The 20,875-nt window shown below is 37.8% G+C and overlaps 2 protein-coding genes across 3 annotated transcripts in view; one reads left to right on the forward strand and one right to left on the reverse strand.

Annotated features, from left to right (window-relative positions):
• The window catches only part of col2a1b (collagen, type II, alpha 1b), a 40,181-nt gene extending 34,636 nt beyond the window's left edge, over positions 1-5,545 (forward strand). For both annotated transcript variants that reach the window (XM_058630815.1, XM_058630816.1), the window contains 9 exons: positions 265-372; positions 474-527; positions 674-781; positions 885-938; positions 1,311-1,418; positions 2,636-2,924; positions 3,095-3,282; positions 3,506-3,748; positions 3,864-5,545. In XM_058630815.1, coding sequence (XP_058486798.1) covers positions 265-372; positions 474-527; positions 674-781; positions 885-938; positions 1,311-1,418; positions 2,636-2,924; positions 3,095-3,282; positions 3,506-3,748; positions 3,864-4,010 — 1,299 coding nt within the window. In that variant the 3' untranslated portion in view covers positions 4,011-5,545. The remainder of the gene's footprint in view (positions 1-264; positions 373-473; positions 528-673; positions 782-884; positions 939-1,310; positions 1,419-2,635; positions 2,925-3,094; positions 3,283-3,505; positions 3,749-3,863) is intronic.
• Positions 5,546-5,983: 438 nt separating this feature from the next.
• Positions 5,984-18,020, reverse strand: LOC131460382 (leucine-rich repeat-containing protein 3-like). Its single transcript, XM_058630817.1, has 2 exons — positions 17,837-18,020; positions 5,984-8,973 (listed from the first exon to the last, which is right to left on the reverse strand). Exon 2 carries the CDS (start codon positions 8,910-8,912, stop codon positions 8,052-8,054), a length of 861 nt encoding a protein of 286 aa, XP_058486800.1. The 5' UTR covers positions 8,913-8,973; positions 17,837-18,020; the 3' UTR covers positions 5,984-8,051.
• Between the last annotated feature and the right edge of the window lie 2,855 nt (positions 18,021-20,875).

Raw genomic sequence — 20,875 nt, forward strand, 5'->3', positions numbered from 1 at the left:
AACTATGTAAACCTGCTGTTTTACATCAGAAGTTACTGTTAATATTACTTTACAGAATATATTGACTTTGATTTTGAACAAAGGTTCTGTCTTGAACCTTTGTTGTTTCTTTTTTTTATGCTGTTTTTGTCTCTAAGTGCATTTGGACTTTTCTGGATTGTTTACCGTCTGGGTTCTGCTGTGCCTTGACATATTATACTTAGATTACAGGGTGTAGTAGATCCTGATTATAATAGCTTTCCTGTCACCAATGTTGTGCTGCAGGGTGATCGTGGTAACACTGGTCCTGCTGGTGCTCCTGGTGCTCCAGGTGGTACTGGTGCTCCTGGTCCTGTTGGTCCCACTGGCAAACAGGGAGACAGAGGAGAGTCTGTGAGTAGTGCCTCCACCACAAATCTCTCACCCTAACCCTAACCCATAGCTAATCTTCTTCCTTCCCACTAAATAAATCTGTGACTTTCTGTTTTTTTCAGGGTGCACAAGGACCTGCTGGATCTTCAGGACCTGCTGGGGCCAGAGGAATGCCTGTATGTATATTTCTGAACATGCACGCATGACCAGTTTCTGGCCACAAAGCCTGATTGTGATTGTGCAAGCTTTTGGTTTGTAGTTCTACAGAAAACACTTAAATGGGCAAACGGTGTGAATCAGAGTGTTGTCCACTTGTTCTCAGGGACCCCAAGGACCCCGTGGTGACAAGGGTGAGGGTGGAGAGTCAGGTGAGAGAGGACAGAAGGGACACAGAGGCTTCACTGGTCTGCAAGGTCTGCCTGGACCTCCGGTAAGCATCTGAACAGAACAAAAAAAAAAAAAAAATGATGTGCTTTTATTGTATTCTGATTGTATTTTCTGTCTTAACATCCCACTAATTTTCTCTCATCTAGGGTCAATCTGGAGACCAGGGAGCAACTGGACCTTCTGGACCTTCTGGACAGAGAGTGAGTATAGTGCCAAAAAAACATTGGAATATCACTTTAAATACCAAGAAAAAAAATGAAATACATTTATTCACTTGCAGTGGCTTTAGATGGATTGTTGCCTGCACAGTCACATGAAAACATAGGCACAGAAAACATTGATACCCCACCTGCTAACCCCAGGGTTGGGACAGAGCTTCTCTATCTAAGGCCTAATGGCAGCAGTATAGATTGGGAGGGGGATGGCAGTCATGGGCTATTCTTCATCTGAGGCATATAATGGTTCTAATATTTCATTCTTAGAGGATAGTCGTAGGGGAGTGAAGTATTTTAGAGGCTGTGTGTGTAGTCCTGATTAGATACTTAAGAACTTTTCTCCACTTGTACTTGTAGGGACCTGCTGGACCTACTGGACCTGGTGGAAAGGATGGTGCAAATGGTATGCCAGGACCCATTGGACCCCCCGGACCTCGTGGTCGCAGTGGAGAGTCTGGTCCCGCTGTATGTAGCCAACTTTTCTTTCCTTTCATAACGCAACTTACTTTTGATACTTTTTCTTGTTAAAGTCACTTTAATGACTACATTGTACACAAAAACTCAAACATTCAGAATTGGAAATGATCCATAGTCAGTACACAGACCATCTGTTTTAAAAATAAAATAATCAGTGATACAGATGGCAACAGTAAATTGACGGGCATGTAGTGAAATAAAGTTCAAAATGTGGAATTTAAATATGGAAATTAAAAACATTGTGTTTTGCTTCTAGGCACAAATGTTTTGTAAATGTTGGTTCACTCATACATCAACACTAGGATGACTCAGTCATGACTACAAATAAAGAAATCAAGTATCAATTGTGTAAAACTTGCTAAGATTCAACATCTGGGTAATAATATTATAACAATAATAAACATTATTTGTATAGTACCTTTCATACAAGGATTGCAGCTCAAAGTGCTTCGTAATAAAAGGAAAATAAAATTTAAAAAGCAAATACAACAATAAAACACAAAAATAAAATTTAAAAAGCAAATACAGCAATTAAACACAACACAGGGTGGAATGAAAAGGAAAAGTTTAAAGTCAAAAAGTCAAAAAGTAACCTGTTTTAACTTTGAGATAAAACAAAAGATGCAAATAAAACAGTAAAATACAAGACAGGGTGGAACAAAATAGGAAAAGGCTCAAGTCAAGAGGTTACAAGAGGTTTAAAATGAACACAAAAATAATAAAACACAATACAGGGTGGAATAAAAAATGTCTTTATTCCACCCTGCTTAGATGTTAATTTAGAGTTAAGGATAATCCATGAAGTTCAATAAACATATAAACAGTTAATGCAGTGAGTGTAATCATAGTGATGGACACAAATAGAAATGAAATACATATAAAACAGCTAAAGAAGATTACAACAAGAGCTCTCAACACGTAACCTTGTTTCTGATGCTTGCATCATTCAAACTTATCAACTCATCGGCGAGGAAACTGGAATGAGAGAGGAGACAACAGATTGCAGAACAGGTGGTAGCATTTCCTGCTCCATTTATGGGAGATGGATCAAGTCGGATTGAGGATTTTGTTTGTGAACAAAAAATGGAAACGCAGGTGGAGAGATTACTAGACAAAAATAACTGTCTGAATCGTATGTAAGTGCCAAATACCAATATGATCATCTCTAATCTTTCATCTTGTTCCCTATTCTTTTTTTCCCTCAGGGTCCTCCTGGAAACGCTGGACCCCCCGGTCCTCCTGGTCCTGCTGGCCCTGGCATCGACATGTCTGCCTTCGCTGGCCTGGGTCAGACTGAGAAGTCCCCAGATCCTGCCAGGTACATGAGAGCCGACCAGGCTTCTGGAAACCTCCGTCAGCACGATGCCGAGGTCGACGCAACGCTCAAATCTCTCAACAACCAGATTGAGAACATCCGCAGCCCCGAGGGATCTAAGAAGAACCCTGCTCGCACCTGCAGAGACCTGAAGCTCTGCCACCCTGACTGGAAGAGTGGTGAGTAACGCCGGGAGAAATTGGTCAAATTGGGGTGAGATGATAATATAGAGAGAGTTTATGTGGCATGGTTGGTTGTTTTTATATCACAATCAACCCTTTGTGCAGGTAAAGATTAGTTATAATGTGAGGGGAAAATCTCTGATGGGGTTTTTTTGTTGTTCCCGTAGGAGAATACTGGATTGATCCCAACCAGGGCTGCACTGTTGATGCAATCAAGGTCTTCTGCAACATGGAGACAGGTGAATCTTGCGTCCGGTCCAAGCCTGCCAACATCCCCCGTAAGAACTGGTGGTCCAGCAAGAGCAAGGACCGCAAACACGTCTGGTTCGGAGAAACAATGAATGGAGGATTCCACGTAAGTTCCGTTCTCTGTGTGTGAATCACTATACCTTAACCAATGTGGGCTTGGGTTTGATTAAATAAAAAATCTGGTTAAAAACTCATTTCTGTCAAAGCCCAAATTTAATTTGGCCTCCACTCATAAGATTGTGTTATTACAACAAAAATAGAGATAAAATGTAACAACCAAATTTCCAGGGATATTATTACCCACTGTTCTTCACTTTTGTCTCTTGCAGTTCAGCTATGGTGATGACAGCCTGGCACCCAACACTGCTGCCATTCAGATGACCTTCCTGAGACTGCTGTCCACCGAGGCTTCTCAGAACCTCACCTACCACTGTAAGAACAGTGTGGCCTACATGGACAGTGCAATGGGCAACCTGAAGAAGGCCGTGCTGCTGCAGGGCTCCAACGATGTGGAGATCAGAGCTGAGGGCAACAGCCGCTTCACTTACAGCGTGATGGAGGACGGCTGCACGGTGAGGCTGCGATAACCTTTGTCTTAGTCACTGACGTTATGCACTGTCTGTTTTTACTCAGACTCAATAATCTTGTTCTCATACTCATTATGTGATTTTTTTGCCCTCTGTGCAGAGACACACGGGCCAGTGGGGAAAGACGATTATAGAATACAGATCACAGAAGACCTCTCGTCTACCCATTGTGGACATTGCCCCTATGGATATTGGTGGATCAGACCAGGAGTTTGGAGTCGATGTCGGTCCGGTCTGCTTCTTGTAAAGAACGAGATATCGAAAAGAAGAGAGTGGGAGAAAAAAAAAGTGGAAATTTGGGGGGAAAAAAACAACTAAAAAATGAAAGATAAGCTTGCTTCAGATAAAGGTGAGAAAGAGAGAAAAAGAAAAATCGAGACACTTTTTTTTAAACAGGACTTTTTTAAGAAAAAAAAAGTGCTTTTTCCAAGTCGAACTCCGTAGGATATCTGCACTGAATGGCACTAGCAACTGTCATCTGTGACTCATCCAGCATTGCCTCCAGTCAACTCACCCTGCCCCATGGACACCTGGTGTTCCCCCAAAAGCCCTACTCCACCCTGGGTGAACAGCAAACCACCCCCTCCCCCCTTACATAACCTATCCCCACATCCTTGAACAAGAAGGAGGAAGTATGAGGAAAGTATGGGAACATACCAGGGAACTAGAGAGAGAAAAGTGTCTTGGAGTTATTTATTTATTGTTTAGGTTTGGGTCCCAGGTGCAGTAGGACTGAGTTTGATGCTAAGTGATAAGACACCACACTTACACATAATAATGAAAGGAAACTAATCCACCGACTTCCTCGTACTTCCTCCTCTCTTGGAACCCACCCCCATCTCTACTGTACCATATCCACTACATTAAAAAATCTCTTTTAAACCAAAAATCTAGCTTTGTAGAAAGTGCAGATGTTTCTATTTCTACCACCACAGTGTGTATCAAAACTTTACTGTGTATTATAATAAAAGGCGATGGTGCTATTGTTGTAAAACAGTCTGTATTTTTTAAACAACCAGAAACTCATTTGTAGTGACTTCTATCTATATATATATATATATATATATATATATATATATGTATGTATGTATATATGTATATACATATATATATATATAGATACAGTTTCTAAGAGAGAGCCTTTGACCCCTGGAATATTGGATTTCAGGGTGAGGAGTATCCCCCGCGTTGCCCTCCTGCTTCAACCCTTGCATATAAACATATCCCTAATGAATTTTACAATGTAGGCTTTGTCCAATTTGGAACACATTTAATGAAAATTTTTCTTTAGTTTACTCAATATTTGTTTGAATATTTTAAAGCTACCTCACATTAAAAAACAAACAAACATGTAAAGGCATTTTTCCCCTTGAATCCTTTGTTTACAATCCTATATTTTATGGAAAGTGACCAATATTTAGAGAATTTTGGTCATGAAGGCTCAGTCTGCTCCCCCTCCCTGCCACACATTTGCTGTGATTTTGAACCCTGTCTATCTCTATTTCCTCCCATCAGTCCCCTCGCACACGGCACACCCTCTGCCTCAGCACACACACACACACACAGATGAAAAGGTTTAAGGTGTGTCTGACTTTGGCTCCAGTTACATACAGCTAGCGCAGAGGGTTCATTTGTGTGAGGATGTGTATATTTGTATTATTAATAATAATAATGACATTATTATTAATAATAGCTTTCTTATATTATTATTATTATGGTCATGACTTGTTTTTGTTACGTTTTAATTAATGTAAATTGGAAATAAAAGACAAAACCAAGTGACAGGCTGAAGTTGCTTTTTTTTTTATTTATATCCTGTTCATGTTCTCCCCCCCTGGCAAACCCCTTCAAAAATAAGTCACACCTAAACATTTCACTGTGCCCGCCTTCAGCTTGGTGTTTGGTGGTGATTTCCTGGGGGGGGGAAACAGTTCAGATATCAAGACAAAGCAGTTGAGAGACGGACGGATGAATGTGGGGCCAGTTTGATTTTGTTTGATGGCGACAGAAAACATTTAAACAACACTTTAAAAACAGAAGTGGTGAACATTCATATTATGGGTTTTTTTTCATATGTCAAATCATCTTTTTTCAGCTCATTCTGTGAACTGATGCCTTCCTGACCTAAAAATGTCTTCCCTTTCTCCAACTTACATCAGCAAAAAAAAGTAGGAGCATTTTTATTTATATTTGTTTATTTCGTTACTTATTTCATAATGGTTTCCAATTTATGCCTTTTTTCCTTGTTTGAATAATTATTGGCATAGAAACAGGAGAGGGAAAACTGATCACCAAAACAGAAATACATCACCAATAAATATCCTCCACACAGACGTCATGGTTCTTGTGGTTCTTGACTTTCTTTTAAGCGTTGTATTAGGGGAGATTTTCACATTAGATGAATGATTTGGGACAGACAAGCGACAGCACGTGAGGTTACATTAACAGTCCTTTTACAAGAGTCTAAAACAGCAGAACACACGTCATCTTTTAAGCCTGTGGTAAAACAGCAGAGATGTTTTACATTCATCAAGCTTGTTCTGGACAATCTACGCCTAATTTACAGAATCTTCATCTGTAAACAAAACAACAAGTCTTCCTCTGTAGGTTACAAAACACTGAGAACATTTAGCACGACACAGGACAAAGAAAGTCATTGATCTACAGCGTAGCTGGGTTTGCTCTTACAATACGTCACTACATCCATTAAGACACATGAGTGAAAGTCTACAGATGAGCGACATGCTCACAATGACAGTGCTATCATACTATTAATTAGCAGCTAACATGTTTACAATGAGCACTAACCACCTTGAATTAGCCACGTAGCTCTGGAGACAAAGAAAAGCTGAGGGTGATACGAATAATGTTATTAAATGTGCAGTGATGTTTAGTCTTAATCCAAAGTATGGGACAAATTAGAAGTTTTTCCTAATACAACGGACTCACCATGCTGCTATAATGGCTTCTCATTCCAGTTGCTACAAACTTATTTTAGTGAAGAAGATTCATAAAAAACATGTTTTGACCTCTGAGATTGAGGATGAAACCCACATGGAAATAACATCCATAGACCTTTTATCATTCCTGAACAATGACAAACACTTACACATTGACAGGATAAAATGCTCCGGTGGAAGTGCCACAGTAAATATGATTATATGATGAACTCAAGCAAAAAAAAAAAAAAAAAGAGGCTGTTAATCCCGTCAGGTTTTGTTCCATTTACTCTAAGCTGGATATGCAGAGAGAGTGTTGACGATACACACCCCGTTTTGTCTATTGCGAGCATTAAATGCAGCAACTGGGAAAGGGAATCCATTTATTATCTGTGCAAATGAATAAATAAGTTATACAGCCTAAATGGAAAATGTGCGATGTGGGAACATTTGTGCACAGCAATCAGTGCAGGGAGGAAACAGGACTCAGGAGATTAATTAAAGCTAAACTAGCTTCTCTCAGGATAGATGGCTCTGCTAATCTAATTCATGTCAACGTTTCCATTTCTGGTTGAAATTTCTCTGTAGTGATCAGCTGTATGTACACGATGCTAAGCTGCTCAGATATCTTAGAGATAATTCCTGCAGCTATGAGACAATATTGTTCGTCTCCAGCTCTAATGGCTCCCTGAGAGTAGATTGAGATTGGTAGTTCCCAACTGGCATGGAAACAAATTGCTTTGTGTCTGTGTATTTGATTTGAGAAAGACCTAAATAGCATCTGAACAAAATCAGTTTTCATAGTAACAAAAAAAAAAGAAAGTGAAGGAAAGACACAAATACACACATCAAAAATATAATAAGGACACACATTGGACAATGCACAATCTCCTTTTGAACCCGATGAATGTACTCTACCTGATTAGTGCCTTTCAAGTGTTCAATGAGGGTCAGTTGGTCAAAGACCCCCAATTAGAGCCTAATGTAAGATAAAAGGCTGCAGCATCATTGTGGGAGAAGAAAAGGACGGGAAAACAAGACCGCAAGGAAGATTGATGGTTCAAAGCATTTCTTCATTTTCATCCTTTCCTGTGTTTTGTCTCAGTGCAGATGGTAAAATGAGTTCACTAACTCACCAAATCTATTTTCATTAGACAGGAAAATCAATATTAAACATAGGTTGATCTCTTGTAAGAAATATAAAGACATTTTCCAAAAAGGAAACTCGGCTGTAAAAGGTTAATTTCCTCCTCTGTATCAGCATCCTCCACAGTTGGATTATTTTAATCACACAGCATTTTGAACTTTGTCAGCCTGTCTGGTATCTGATTATTTTATTCAAATGAAGTTCAGAAACCAGTGCTTAGAGTGTCTGTCTCGGTGGGGGTCTTGCGTGGGCTGGGTAAACTCTTCAAGTACTCCAAATGCCTGCGTGCCTCGGCTTGGTTCTGCCTCACATAGTACACTACATACACAATGACCATAAAGAACCACACAAACATTGTCACCAGCATGGCCACATCAGTGGTTTTCCTCTGCAGACTGCAGAAATTCACTCCAGAATCCAACAGTTTGACCAACGCTTGACCTGCATGCTCTCCCTGGGACCCAGGGTCCTCCCACCTGCTCCCCTCTCCCACACCCCGCACAGAGCTCTCACAAACGATCCCGTTTACTGTTTCGGGCTCCAGGTTCAGAGTCTCCATCAGCTCCTGGAGGGCGCAGTCACAGTGCCAGGGGTTGTGGTACAGGCGTGTCTTTGCTCGTGTGGAGCCAAACTCCTCCCTGTTGGCCTTCCTCAGCAGGTTATGTGAGAGGTCCAGCAGGCGCAACTCTGGGCCCAGGTGCCGCAGAGCCCCCGAGGCGAGTGAGTCGATGCGGTTGTTGGACAGGTACAGGTCCTGTAAGTGTACCAGCTCACTAAAGGCCCTCTCCGGGATGTTCCGGATGTAGTTGCGTTCCAGGTGGAGGGAGATGGTTCCCGGCGGGATCCCCTCTGGTATTTCCCGCAGCCCGGCATCTGAACACTCCACGGTGCCAGTGTCCCAGGCACAGTGGCAGCTGTCTGGACACTGAGGGGACACTTGACCGCACAGAACAGAGAACAAGAGCGTGACAGTGCACAGCCTTGACCAAAGATCTGCTCCCTTATCCCTCCGTCTTCCCCCGGTGACGCTGGTACATCTCTCCTCACACCAGCCTGTGCCCATCGTGTCACCATAGCCCCCTAACACTCACACCAGGTCCCAATCAGAGTCACACCAGGAGAATCTGATAGATGGAGAGAAATGGGGTCAGCCTGGATGAGATGAGTCTTTGAATGTGTCTGTTCACACAAACAGTGTACACAGTGCACAGAATTAGGCAAACGCTAGCAGGGGAGACTATGGTGTTGAAGAGTAGACAAAGGGTCAGTAAACAGTCAGACCTTTGGATGTCTTTAAAGAAGCTAAAAAAATGAGCAGAGGGGACAGACTGCTTTTAGTCATATTGGACTGTAACTAATCTAGATATGTTGGCGATGTCTGTTCATAACTTTTAACAGAATGTGGACCCTTAAAAGGAGCAACAGTGTGTGTGTGTATGCTTTATTGCAGTGTCTCCCTTGTGAATCATCGTCTATAAGCACCAATAATGACTGCACTGTATAAGTGATCTAATAATGTTGAAAATACTTTTCCTATTTCTGTGGTAAAAGGTCATAAATCACAATGCAGGCTTGTCTGCTCGCCAATAGCACTGTGAAGAAAAGCATCACATTGCACTTATCATTAAATGTTCTTCTCTTTCATCCCGGTATTTATTTTCCCATGATGCCATAACTCCTAATCATATCCCAATGATGTAGGGACGGGGCTTAGAAAGGGGTCGGATCGATAGCCCAAGTATTGCCTGCTGCACTATTAACGGCAAGAACATCAATCCTGCCTGAGTCACACACACACTGTCAATAACTGACTGGGAGAAAAGGAATATGCCAGCAGTAGTTTGGGTGTGAGGATCTTCTCACTACTCCTGCAGTTAGGATGCATGAGTACAGAAGAAAAAAATAATCTTAGGTTAGACTCTGAGAATATGTTACATGTATTTCAAGCAGTTTATAATCGGTTCAGTTTCTATGAATGGATTTAGATAATAAATAACTATTTTCTTGTTATATTTAATATGTGTTCAAATTTGGCTGGTCACTTAATTAGATCATGAATGGGTGTGTGGTAGAAAGATCAGTTACTAGATTATAACAGCATGATAAAAAGAAAATCTGTAAAATCATTTTAATGATTTAACCTCAATTAAAAACCTGTTTTATATTCTAATCTAAAGAGGTAGTCCAGGACAGAGTGTAACATCCACTGATGGTGATTCCCATCAAATGTTGGTAATCTACTGATCTTCTACAATTATCCTGACCTGTAATCCAATACACAAATAATCCAATGTGATGTTTTGATGACCTTTTTATTTTGCTGTGATGAGTAGATTCAAATGATGCTGCTGTTCCAGGACAAGAAAACCTTAACATACACATGTTGAACTGGATTAAAAACACATCCTCTTTAATGTCATCTGGTTTCCTCTTGACTTCTTTATAGAATTAAAACTGTCATGTTTCTATCGCTCTTCCTCTTACACTGCCTCAGAAACAACAGTCCCCAAGATTAGGTTTTTCTGCGTGAAGGTGACTGAGTGACAGCCCTGTGGTACAGAAAGTGTCTATGTTATTAAATAAGACGTGATGAGTAGAACACTCCAGCTGTCTATTATTAACATGTGTAATCTATGCAATCCCCCAATTATGAGAAAAATAATGAGCTGAATAATAACAATGGGAACTAGAAAATGGGGGTTTTCTCAAAACTGTCAAACTATGACATTTTTGTCAAATTTTGGGCGACATAATAAACTATGACATTTTTGTACATATTCAGTCAAGACCTACTAACCACTACGCCACCATGCCACTCAGGTCTTACAGTAAAATGTCATAGTTTAGTAAGTCGTCCGAAATATGACAAAAATGTCATAGTTTAGTATGTCGTCCCAAATGTGACAAAAATGTCATAGTTTAGTATGTCGTCCAAAATTTGACAAAAATGTCATAGTTTGGTATGTCTTACAAAATATGACAAAATGTCATAGTTTAGTATGTCGTTCAAACTTTGACAAAAATGTCATAGTTTGGTATGTCGTCCAAAATTTGACGACAATTATGTCGTCCAGAATTTGGAAAAAATGTCATAGTTTAGTATGTCGTCCAAAATGTGACCAAAATGTCATAGTTTAGTATGTCGTCCAAAAAGTCACAAAAATGTCATAGTTTAGTATGTCGTCTAAAATTTGACCAAAATGTCATAGTTTAGTATGTCGTTAAAAATTTGACCAAAATGTCAGTTTAGTATGTCGTTCAAACTTTGACAAAAATGTCATAGTTTGGTATGTCGTCCAAAATATGACAAAATGTCATAGTTTAGTATGTCGTCCAAAATTTGACAAAAATGTCATAGTTTAGTATGTCGTCCAAAATTTGACCAAAATGTCATAGTTTAGTTTGTCGTTCAAAATTTGACCAAAATGTCATAGTTTAGTATGTTGTCCAAAATTTGACAAAAATGTCATAGTTTAGTATGTCGTCCAGAATTTGGCAAAAATGTCATAGTTTAGTATGTCGTCCAAAATGTGACCAAAATGTCATAGTTTAGTATGTCGTCCAAAATTTGACAAAAATGTTGTAGTTTGGTATGTCGTCCAAAATTTGACAAAAATGTCATAGTTTAGTATGTCGTTCAAACTTTGACAAAAATGTCATAGTTTGGTATGTCGTCCAAAATATGACAAAATGTCATAGTTTAGTATGTCGTCCAAAATTTGACCAAAATGTCATAATTTAGTATGTCGTCCAAAATTTGACCAAAATGTCATAGTTTAGTATGTCGTCCAAAATATGACAAAAATGTCATAGTTTAGTATGTCGTCCAAAAAGTCACAAAAATGTCATAGTTTAGTATGTCGTTCAAACTTTGACAAAAATGTCATAGTTTAGTATGTCGTCCAAAATGTGACAAAATGTCATAGTTTAGTATGTCGTCCAGAATTTGACCAAAATGTCATAGTTTAGTATGTCGTCCAAAATTTGACCAAAATGTCATAGTTTAGTATGTCGTTCAAAATTTGACAAAAATGTCATAGTTTAGTATGTCGTCCAAAAAGTCACAAAAATGTCATAGTTTAGTATGTCGTCCTAAAAGTCACAAAAATGTCATAGTTCAATATGTTGGTGGAGTGGCTCAGTGGTTAAGACTGGTACGTTGTGTGCGAAAGACATTGTGGTCGCAAGTTCGACTCCATCCGTGGCTGGTTGTGCTCAATTCCATTGTAAGTCAATTTGGATAGAGGTGTCTGATAAATTCAACAAAAATGTCGTAGTTTAGTATGTCGTCCAAAATTTGACAAAAATGTCATAGTTTAGTATGTCGTCCAAAATGTGACAAAAATGTCATAGTTTAGTATGTCGTCCAGAATTTGGCAAAAATGTCATAGTTTAGTATGTTGTCCAAAATGTGACCAAAATGTCTGAGTTTAGTATGTCGTCCAAAATTTGACCAAAATGTCATAGTTTAGTATGTCGTTCAAAATTTGACAAAAATGTCATAGTTTAGTATGTCGTCCAAAATTTGACAAAAATGTCATAGTTTAGTATGTTGTCCAAAATTTGACAAAAATGTCATAGTTTAGTATGTCGTCCAGAATTTGACAAAAATGTCATAGTTTAGTATGTTGTCCAAAATGTGACCAAAATGTCTGAGTTTAGTATGTTGTCCAAAATTTGACAAAAATGTCATAGTTTAGTATGTCCTCCAAAACTAGACAACAATGTCATAGTTTAGTATGTCGTCCAAAATGTGACCAAAATGTCATAGTTTAGTATGTCGTCCAAAATTTGACAAAAATGTCATAGTTTAGTATGTTGTCCAAAATTTGACAAAAATGTCATAGTTTAGTATGTCGTCCAAAATATGACAACAATGTCATGGTTTAGTATGTCGTCCAAAATTTGACAAAAATGTCATAGTTTAGTATGTCGTCCAAAATTTGACAAAAATGTCATAGTTTAGTATGTCGTTCAAACTTTGACAAAAATGTCATAGTTTGGTATGTCGTCCAAAATATGACAAAATGTCATAGTTTAGTATGTCGTCTAAAATTTGACCAAAATGTCATAGTTTAGTATATCGTCCAAAATTTGACAAAAATGTCATAGTTTAGTATGTCGTCCCAAATTTGACAAAAATGTCATAGTTTAGTATGTCGTCCCAAATTTGACAAAAATGTCATAGTTTAGTATGTTGTCTAAAATTTGACAAAAATGTCATAGTTTAGTATGTCGTCCAAAATGTGACAAAAATGTCATAGTTTAGTATGTCGTCCAAAATTTCACAAAAATGTCATAGTTTAGTATGTCGTCTAAAATTTGACCAAAATGTCATAGTTTAGTATGTTGTCCCAAATTTGACAAAAATGTCATAGTTTAGTATATCGTCCAGAATTTGGCAAAAATGTCATAGTTTAGTATGTCGTCCAAAATGTGACCAAAATGTCAGAGTTTAGTATGTCGTCCAAAATTTGACCAAAATGTCATAGTTTAGTATGTCGTCCAAAATTTGACAAAAATGTCATAGTTTAGTATGTCGTTCAAACTTTGACAAAAATGTCATAGTTTGGTATGTCGTCCAAAATATGACAAAATGTCATAGTTTAGTATGTCGTCCAAAATTTGACCAAAATGTCATAGTTTTGTATGTCGTCCAAAATTTGACCAAAATGTCATAGTTTAGTATGTTGTCCAAAATTTGACAAAAATGTCATAGTTTAGTATGTCGTCCAGAATTTGGCAAAAATGTCATAGTTTAGTATGTCGTCCAAAATGTGACCAAAATGTCAGAGTTTAGTATGTCGTCCAAAATTTGACCAAAATGTCATAGTTTAGTATGTCGTCCAAAATGTGACAAAAATGTCATAGTTTAGTATGTCGTCCAGAATTTGGCAAAAATGTCATAGTTTAGTATGTCGTTCAAACTTTGACAAAAATGTCATAGTTTGGTATGTCGTCCAAAATATGACCAAAATGTCATAGTTTAGTATGTTGTCCAAAATTTGACCAAAATGTCATAGTTTAGTATGTTGTCCAAAATTTGACAAAAATGTCATAGTTTAGTATGTCGTCCAAAATTTGACCAAAATGTCATTGTTTAGTATGTCGTCCAAAATATGACAACAATGTCATAGTTTAGTATGTCGTCCAAAATGTGACCAAAATGTCATAGTTTAGTATGTCGTCCAAAATTTGACAAAAATGTCATAGTTTAGTATGTTGTCCAAAATTTGACAAAAATGTCATAGTTTAGTATGTCGTCCAAAATTTGACAAAAATGTCATAGTTTAGTATGTCGTCCAAAATGTGACAAAAATGTCATAGTTTAGTATGTCGTCCAAAATATGACAACAATGTCATAGTTTAGTATGTCGTCCAAAATTTGACAAAAATGTCATAGTTTAGTATGTCGTCCAAAATATGACAACAATGTCATAGTTTAGTATGTCGTCCAAAATTTGACAAAAATGTCATAGTTTAGTATGTTGTCCAAAATTTGACAAAAATGTCATAGTTTAGTATGTCGTCCAAAATTTGACAAAAATGTCATAGTTTAGTATGTCGTCCAAAATGTGACAAAAATGTCATAGTTTAGTATGTCGTCCAAAATGTGACAAAAATGTCATAGTTTAGTATGTTGTCCAAAATGTCAGAGTTTAGTATGTTGTCCAAAATTTGACAAAAATGTCATAGTTTAGTATGTCGTCCAAAATTTGACCAAAATGTCATAGTTTAGTATGTCGTCCAAAATTTGACCAAAATGTCATAGTTTAGTATGACTTTCAAAATTTGACAAAAATGTCATAGTTTAGTATGTCGTCCAAAATATGACAACAATGTCATAGTTTAGTATGTCGTCCAAAATTTGACAAAAATGTCATAGTTTAGTATGTCGTCCAAAATTTGACAAAAATGTCATAGTTTAGTATGTCGTCCAAAATTTGACAAAAATGTCATAGTTTAGTATGTCGTCCAAAATTTGACAAAAATGTCATAGTTTAGTATGTCGTCCAAAATTTGACAAAAATGTCATAGTTTAGTATGTCGTTCAAACTTTGACAAAAATGTCATAGTTTGGTATGTCGACCAAAATATGACAACAATGTCATAGTTTAGTATGTCGTCCAAAATGTGACAAAAATGTCATAGTTTAGTATGTCGTTCAAACTTTGACAAAAATGTCATAGTTTGGTATGTCGACCAAAATATGACAAAATGTCATAGTTTAGTATGTCGTCTAAAATTTGACCAAAATGTCATAGTTTAGTATGTTGTCCCAAATTTGACAAAAATGTCATAGTTTAGTATGTCGTCCAGAATTTGGCAAAAATGTCATAGTTTAGTATGTCGTCCAAAATGTGACCAAAATGTCAGAGTTTAGTATGTCGTCCAAAATTTGACCAAAATGTCATAGTTTAGTATGTCGTCCAAAATTTGACAAAAATGTCATAGTTTAGTATGTCGTTCAAACTTTGACAAAAATGTCATAGTTTGGTATGTCGTCCAAAATTTGACCAAAATGTCATAGTTTAGTATGTTGTCCAAAATTTGACAAAAATGTCATAGTTTAGTATGTCGTCCAGAATTTGGCAAAAATGTCATAGTTTAGTATGTCGTCCAAAATGTGACCAAAATGTCAGAGTATGTCGTCCAAAATTTGACCAAAATGTCATAGTTTAGTATGTCGTCCAAAATGTGACAAAAATGTCATAGTTTAGTATGTCGTCCAGAATTTGGCAAAAATGTCATAGTTTAGTATGTTGTCCAAAATGTGACCAAAATGTCAGAGTTTAGTATGTTGTCCAAAATTTGACAAAAATGTCATAGTTTAGTATGTCGTCCAAAATTTGACCAAAATGTCATAGTTTAGTATGTCGTTCAAAATTTGACAAAAATGTCATAGTTTAGTATGTCGTCCAAAATTTGACCAAAATGTCATAGTTTAGTATGCCTTCCAAAATTTGACAAAAATGTCATAGTTTAGTATGTTGTCCAAAATTTGACAAAAATGTCATAGTTTAGTATGTCGTCCAAAATTTGACAAAAATGTCATAGTTTAGTATGTCGTCCAAAATGTGACAAAAATGTCATAGTTTAGTATGTCGTCCAAAATGTGACAAAAATGTCATAGTTTAGTATGTCGTCCAAAATATGACAACAATGTCATAGTTTAGTATGTCGTCCAAAATTTGACAAAAATGTCATAGTTTAGTATGTCGTCCAAAATATGACAACAATGTCATAGTTTAGTATGTCGTCCAAAATTTGACAAAAATGTCATAGTTTAGTATGTCGTCCAAAATTTGACAAAAATGTCATAGTTTAGTATGTCGTTCAAACTTTGACAAAAATGTCATAGTTTGGTATCTCGTCCAAAATATGACAAAATGTCATAGTTTAGTATGTCGTCTAAAATTTGACCAAAATGTCATAGTTTAGTATGTCGTCTAAAATTCGACCAAAATGTCATAGTTTGGTATGTCGTCCAAAATATGACAAAATGTCATAGTTTAGTATGTCGTTCAAAATTTGACCAAAATGTCATAGTTTAGTATGTCGTCCAAAATTTGACAAAAATGTCATAGTTTAGTATGTCGTTCAAACTTTGACAAAAATGTCATAGTTTGGTATGTCGTCCAAAATATGACAAAATGTCATAGTTTAGTATGTCGTCCGAAATTTGACAAAAATGTCATTGTTTAGTATATTGTCAGAAATCAGACAAAAAGGTCATAGTTTAGTATGTCGTTCAAAATTTGAGCAAAATGTCATAGTTTAGTATGTCGTCCAAAATGTGACAAAAATGTTCTTGAATGTCGTTTTTTTATAGACTTTCTTTATTGTAAGCAATTACGAAACAACAGAGCAGAACAATGTAACAAAAGACCATTCCATACCATTAATTTCGTCCAAAATTTGACAAAAATGTCATAGTTTAATAAAGGGTTAGACAACCATAGCAACGTTTTGATGTAAACATTGTCTGTGTAGGTTGGAAATTGTGGACAGAAGAAGAGTTTAAGAGATGTTTGTGATTATATTTCTGTATGTCAGCAGAGTGTGTCACTGTAGTGCCCACGCACGCAATACACACTCATTATAAAATCTGAAAATGTAAAAAAAAGAGTACAAAACTTGAACTGTGATTGCATAAAAATTGTAATATGTATCAAAGTTTAAAGTTACAATCACGTTTCTACGTTAAAGTATGACGACACTATGATGCTCCAAAGTGGGCTTGGTTTTTCTCCGTTTCCCATTCATGTGTATTTGGAAATTTCGCAGTTTTTCGCGATTTTTGTCGCCATGGTTACTCGAAAGTCTTATAAAAGTCATAGCACAGCATTCCCGATCAAGCCGCACGTTTTGATATAAGATGTGTGGGGGTTTCTCAAAACTGTGGGAGGAGTTACGTGGCGAAAAACGTGAGGAAGAGGAATAATATCAAGCAGAACATGCGCCAAGTACGATTACAATAGATTCTTGCGCTGCAATGCATTCTAGCGAGAACTCTAGGTTCTCACTAGTAGGCTATGCCTTGCAGCAGCAGGCACTAATTAGAAAAGCTGAATGACAATGATGGAGACTGTTTCATTAAAACTATGTAAATGTGTTTCATGACTTCAACATCAAACATCACAGCGACAGTCCGTGCGTCGTCTCTGGAGCAGCGGTACCTTTTATTCTATATGATTAAGCTTCACCAAAGTCAGGAGGGAATTTAATTTAGTCCAAATTACATTAATCTGGGTGAAACAGGTCAACAGGAGCGTGGAAACTGAGCTGCAAGCAAACGGACTGGGTTTTATGTTGTGCGTCGTTTTCGTAACTTTAAAAGAAAACACGCATAAATAGTAAAGTTTAAAGGCATTTTCTTTTGTTTTCTTTTTCTTAAAAAAAGAAAGGATGAATACTGAATGAAAACAAACTAATCTGCGATAAAAAATAAAACAAAATACGTAGAATGTTCGATAAATAACTTACCTGAGGATCTTGAGGGCGAATTTAAGACGATTATTATCTTTTAGGCTTCGTTTACCATTTTTTCCCCACTTTTTCCGTCTGTGGACTGAATGGCATCTTTTTTTTCCCCCTCAGAGTAAATTCATCTCCTGTTGGATCAGGTGTGTTTCCATGGTTTGTCGCCTACAGACGTCTACAGCACTGTCGGTCGCACCAGAGGATAATAACAGTAACAGAGAGAGATGTGGGGCAAACTCTCTCTCTCTCTCTCTCTCTCTCTCTCTCTCTCTCTCTCTCTCTCTCTCTGCCTGTGGGGGGCGCGCGCGCCACCATCAGTTCATCTTTTTCATCAACACACTGGGGCATCAGTCTGTGGTTTCTGGGAAAAAACACTGCTTATATACATTAACTTAATCACCTAAAGGTAGAATAAGGTTCTCCATTCATCATGCACATCCCCTCAAACGTTGATTAAATTGTGATTTTAAAAAAAGTGAGGAGGCAAACACACAAACACACACACACACACACACACACTGTGTATAATCTCAGTTTTTATACTGAACATGTGAAATATCAAAGGTGTCAAACTGTTGAAATTAATATTTCACATGTGTGGTTGACAGAGAGAAAAACAAAAGCTGATACATATGAGATTTAGATGCCGCTTTAAAATATCACAGTGTTATAAATAAGTGGAATGATTGAATAATGCAGATGCATGCATTTACAAACACGGGAGAGAAAGGACACAAGGTGACGTTGACAATTACCAGGGTTACACATTTCCATATAAATAACAAGGGCGTGTAGACAAACATACGCAGTGACACCCAACAGACATACTGTCTAGAAAAAAATGTTGTTTACTCTCAGCACAAGTGGCCTGCTATCACTTTTCCTTTTCCATCACCGGCAGCATGAATATCTGCCAATCTACAGCAGAAGAAACCCTTCGGGGCCATGATGTCACAACATACAGCATCCATTCTCTGCTTGTCCCGCTCATCGTCAACCTGCAGCTGAAGACTGTGACAGCAGGATGGAAATGCAAATATCACGTTGTCTCTATGCAGAGTTTCTGTTTTCCCCTCCATGCACAGGTGCTTGTTTCCACTTGGCTGCCGAGTTTGTCAGATACAAAACAAAGAGAGACACAGACTGTTTACATGGACGGCAATATTCCCAACATTAACCAGAGTTAGGACAAGTCTGAATAAGATTAACTAGGTCATAAACATACTGTAGGTTGGACATTTCACAGATGTAGGTCATTATCAGACTATGTTATTACACAGGGATATGAATGGATTATTCTATGTACAATTTTGTAATCTGAATGTCTTGTGGCCCCTAATCTGAGAGTTAATGAGGGGTGAGAATTTCAGTTTGTGTGAGTTTAGCCAGAGGGGACAGTGGTTATGTACAGTGTGCATTTGTTGGGGATGCTATTCTAAAAAGATGTTCATGCCTAGCAGCAGGTTGTTGATGACAATGTGAACCCTACAGAAACAACGTGACTTCAGTGAAGGAGTCTGTTTGTTTGGCTGTGATTCTCAGAGGGGACGACTTAATGAACCCTGAGTGTAAGCAAGAGGCAAGAGGCATAATTTTATTCAACATCCGTGTTGTAAAAAAGATGGGAGGACGAACACGTGGCTGTGTGTTGACTACGCCCGACAGAGCAGGAGGGACAGATATTAAGAAGAAAGAAAAGCAGTGGAGCATTTCCTGTAGCTAACATATCATCCTCATGGGTGTAACTCCACTAACAACAGGTCAGGCTGAGGGCAGGTGTTCTGCTGAGGTTCTCAGTAGCTATTTTTTCAGTGGGACCAACTGGGACTGGAAATGCTTACAACTGAGCACCAACACAAAAAGGTTTTGGTCTGTTGCTGTGTCATACGAAGCGACAATGCACAGGCAGTAGAAAAAAAACCTGCTGACAAAATAAAGAATAAATGTGCTTTGTGTGTGTTTCGGGTGTCCTCATACTGGTTTGGCTCTGTAGAGGGAAACCCAGAGCACAGGCAAAATGAAAAAAATGCTACTTTTGAGAGCATTTTGATTTTTTTTCTTAAAACAAGCATACGGTTATTTCCTGTGCAAAGCAATCAAGAGAAGTGCACTTGGTCGTGAATAAGCCTGAAATTGTGTATGCAAGTGTAAAATGATGGCTGGAAACTCAAGTCAATACATAACAGTTTCCCTTTTTTCCACCCCTCCTTTCAAATTGATGTCTCTCTCAAACTGTCTGCAATTACAGCACCGAGGTAAGAAAAAAAAAAAAAAAACACCTTTGTCATCTCCTGCTTCTTTCAGCGAGGTAAGCTGGGAAAATGGGTTATCATCTGTAATCTCTCATAACAGCACACGACTGGCTGGCAGAGATTACAATATGAACCGAGTCACATGAAAGGGCTGCCACAAATGCATATAGATTGGATTGAGACCTTGGCTCAGGTCCAGTATCCATCAATACAGAGTAATAACACTAGAGACCGTGTGTGCTCGAGTGTGTGGAAACGAAGATCTCAGAGGGGATGAGTATGTTTCCAAAGCCATTAAAAATAGCCATTGCAGTGAAAAACTTGAGACTAAATATAGATCAGATGATACACTAGGATCTTCACGGTTGTGACCTTGAACTTATGTTTGAAAATGACTTCAATATATATGTTTTAAGAATTCTCTCACCTGTTTAAATCAGGAGAGAAACACAGAAATGATGAAAGGGTCTCATCGCTTAAAACCTTATGAGTCAACAGACAGATTTGGAAAAGGAGAAGAAGCTAAACAACAGCTGTAAGTATCGACGTATGAGTTGCTTCTTTATACTCTTCATTCTGCTCTGACGTTTGCTCAACAACTCATACATGGATGTAAGTAAAATGTACAGTAATGGAATTATACAGCACTAAGACGCCAAGGGCAAGAACGGCAGAAGGGCAGCTTTGTGCGTATTGCAATAAGGAAGGTGTAACAGGTAGAGCTACGGGGGAAACAAAATCTCAAGCATTAATGAGAAAATCCAAGGCCCATCCCCAGACTTTATCACAG

This window comes from Solea solea, chromosome 6 (genome assembly GCF_958295425.1).
Source record: "Solea solea chromosome 6, fSolSol10.1, whole genome shotgun sequence".
NCBI lineage: Eukaryota > Metazoa > Chordata > Actinopteri > Pleuronectiformes > Soleidae > Solea > Solea solea.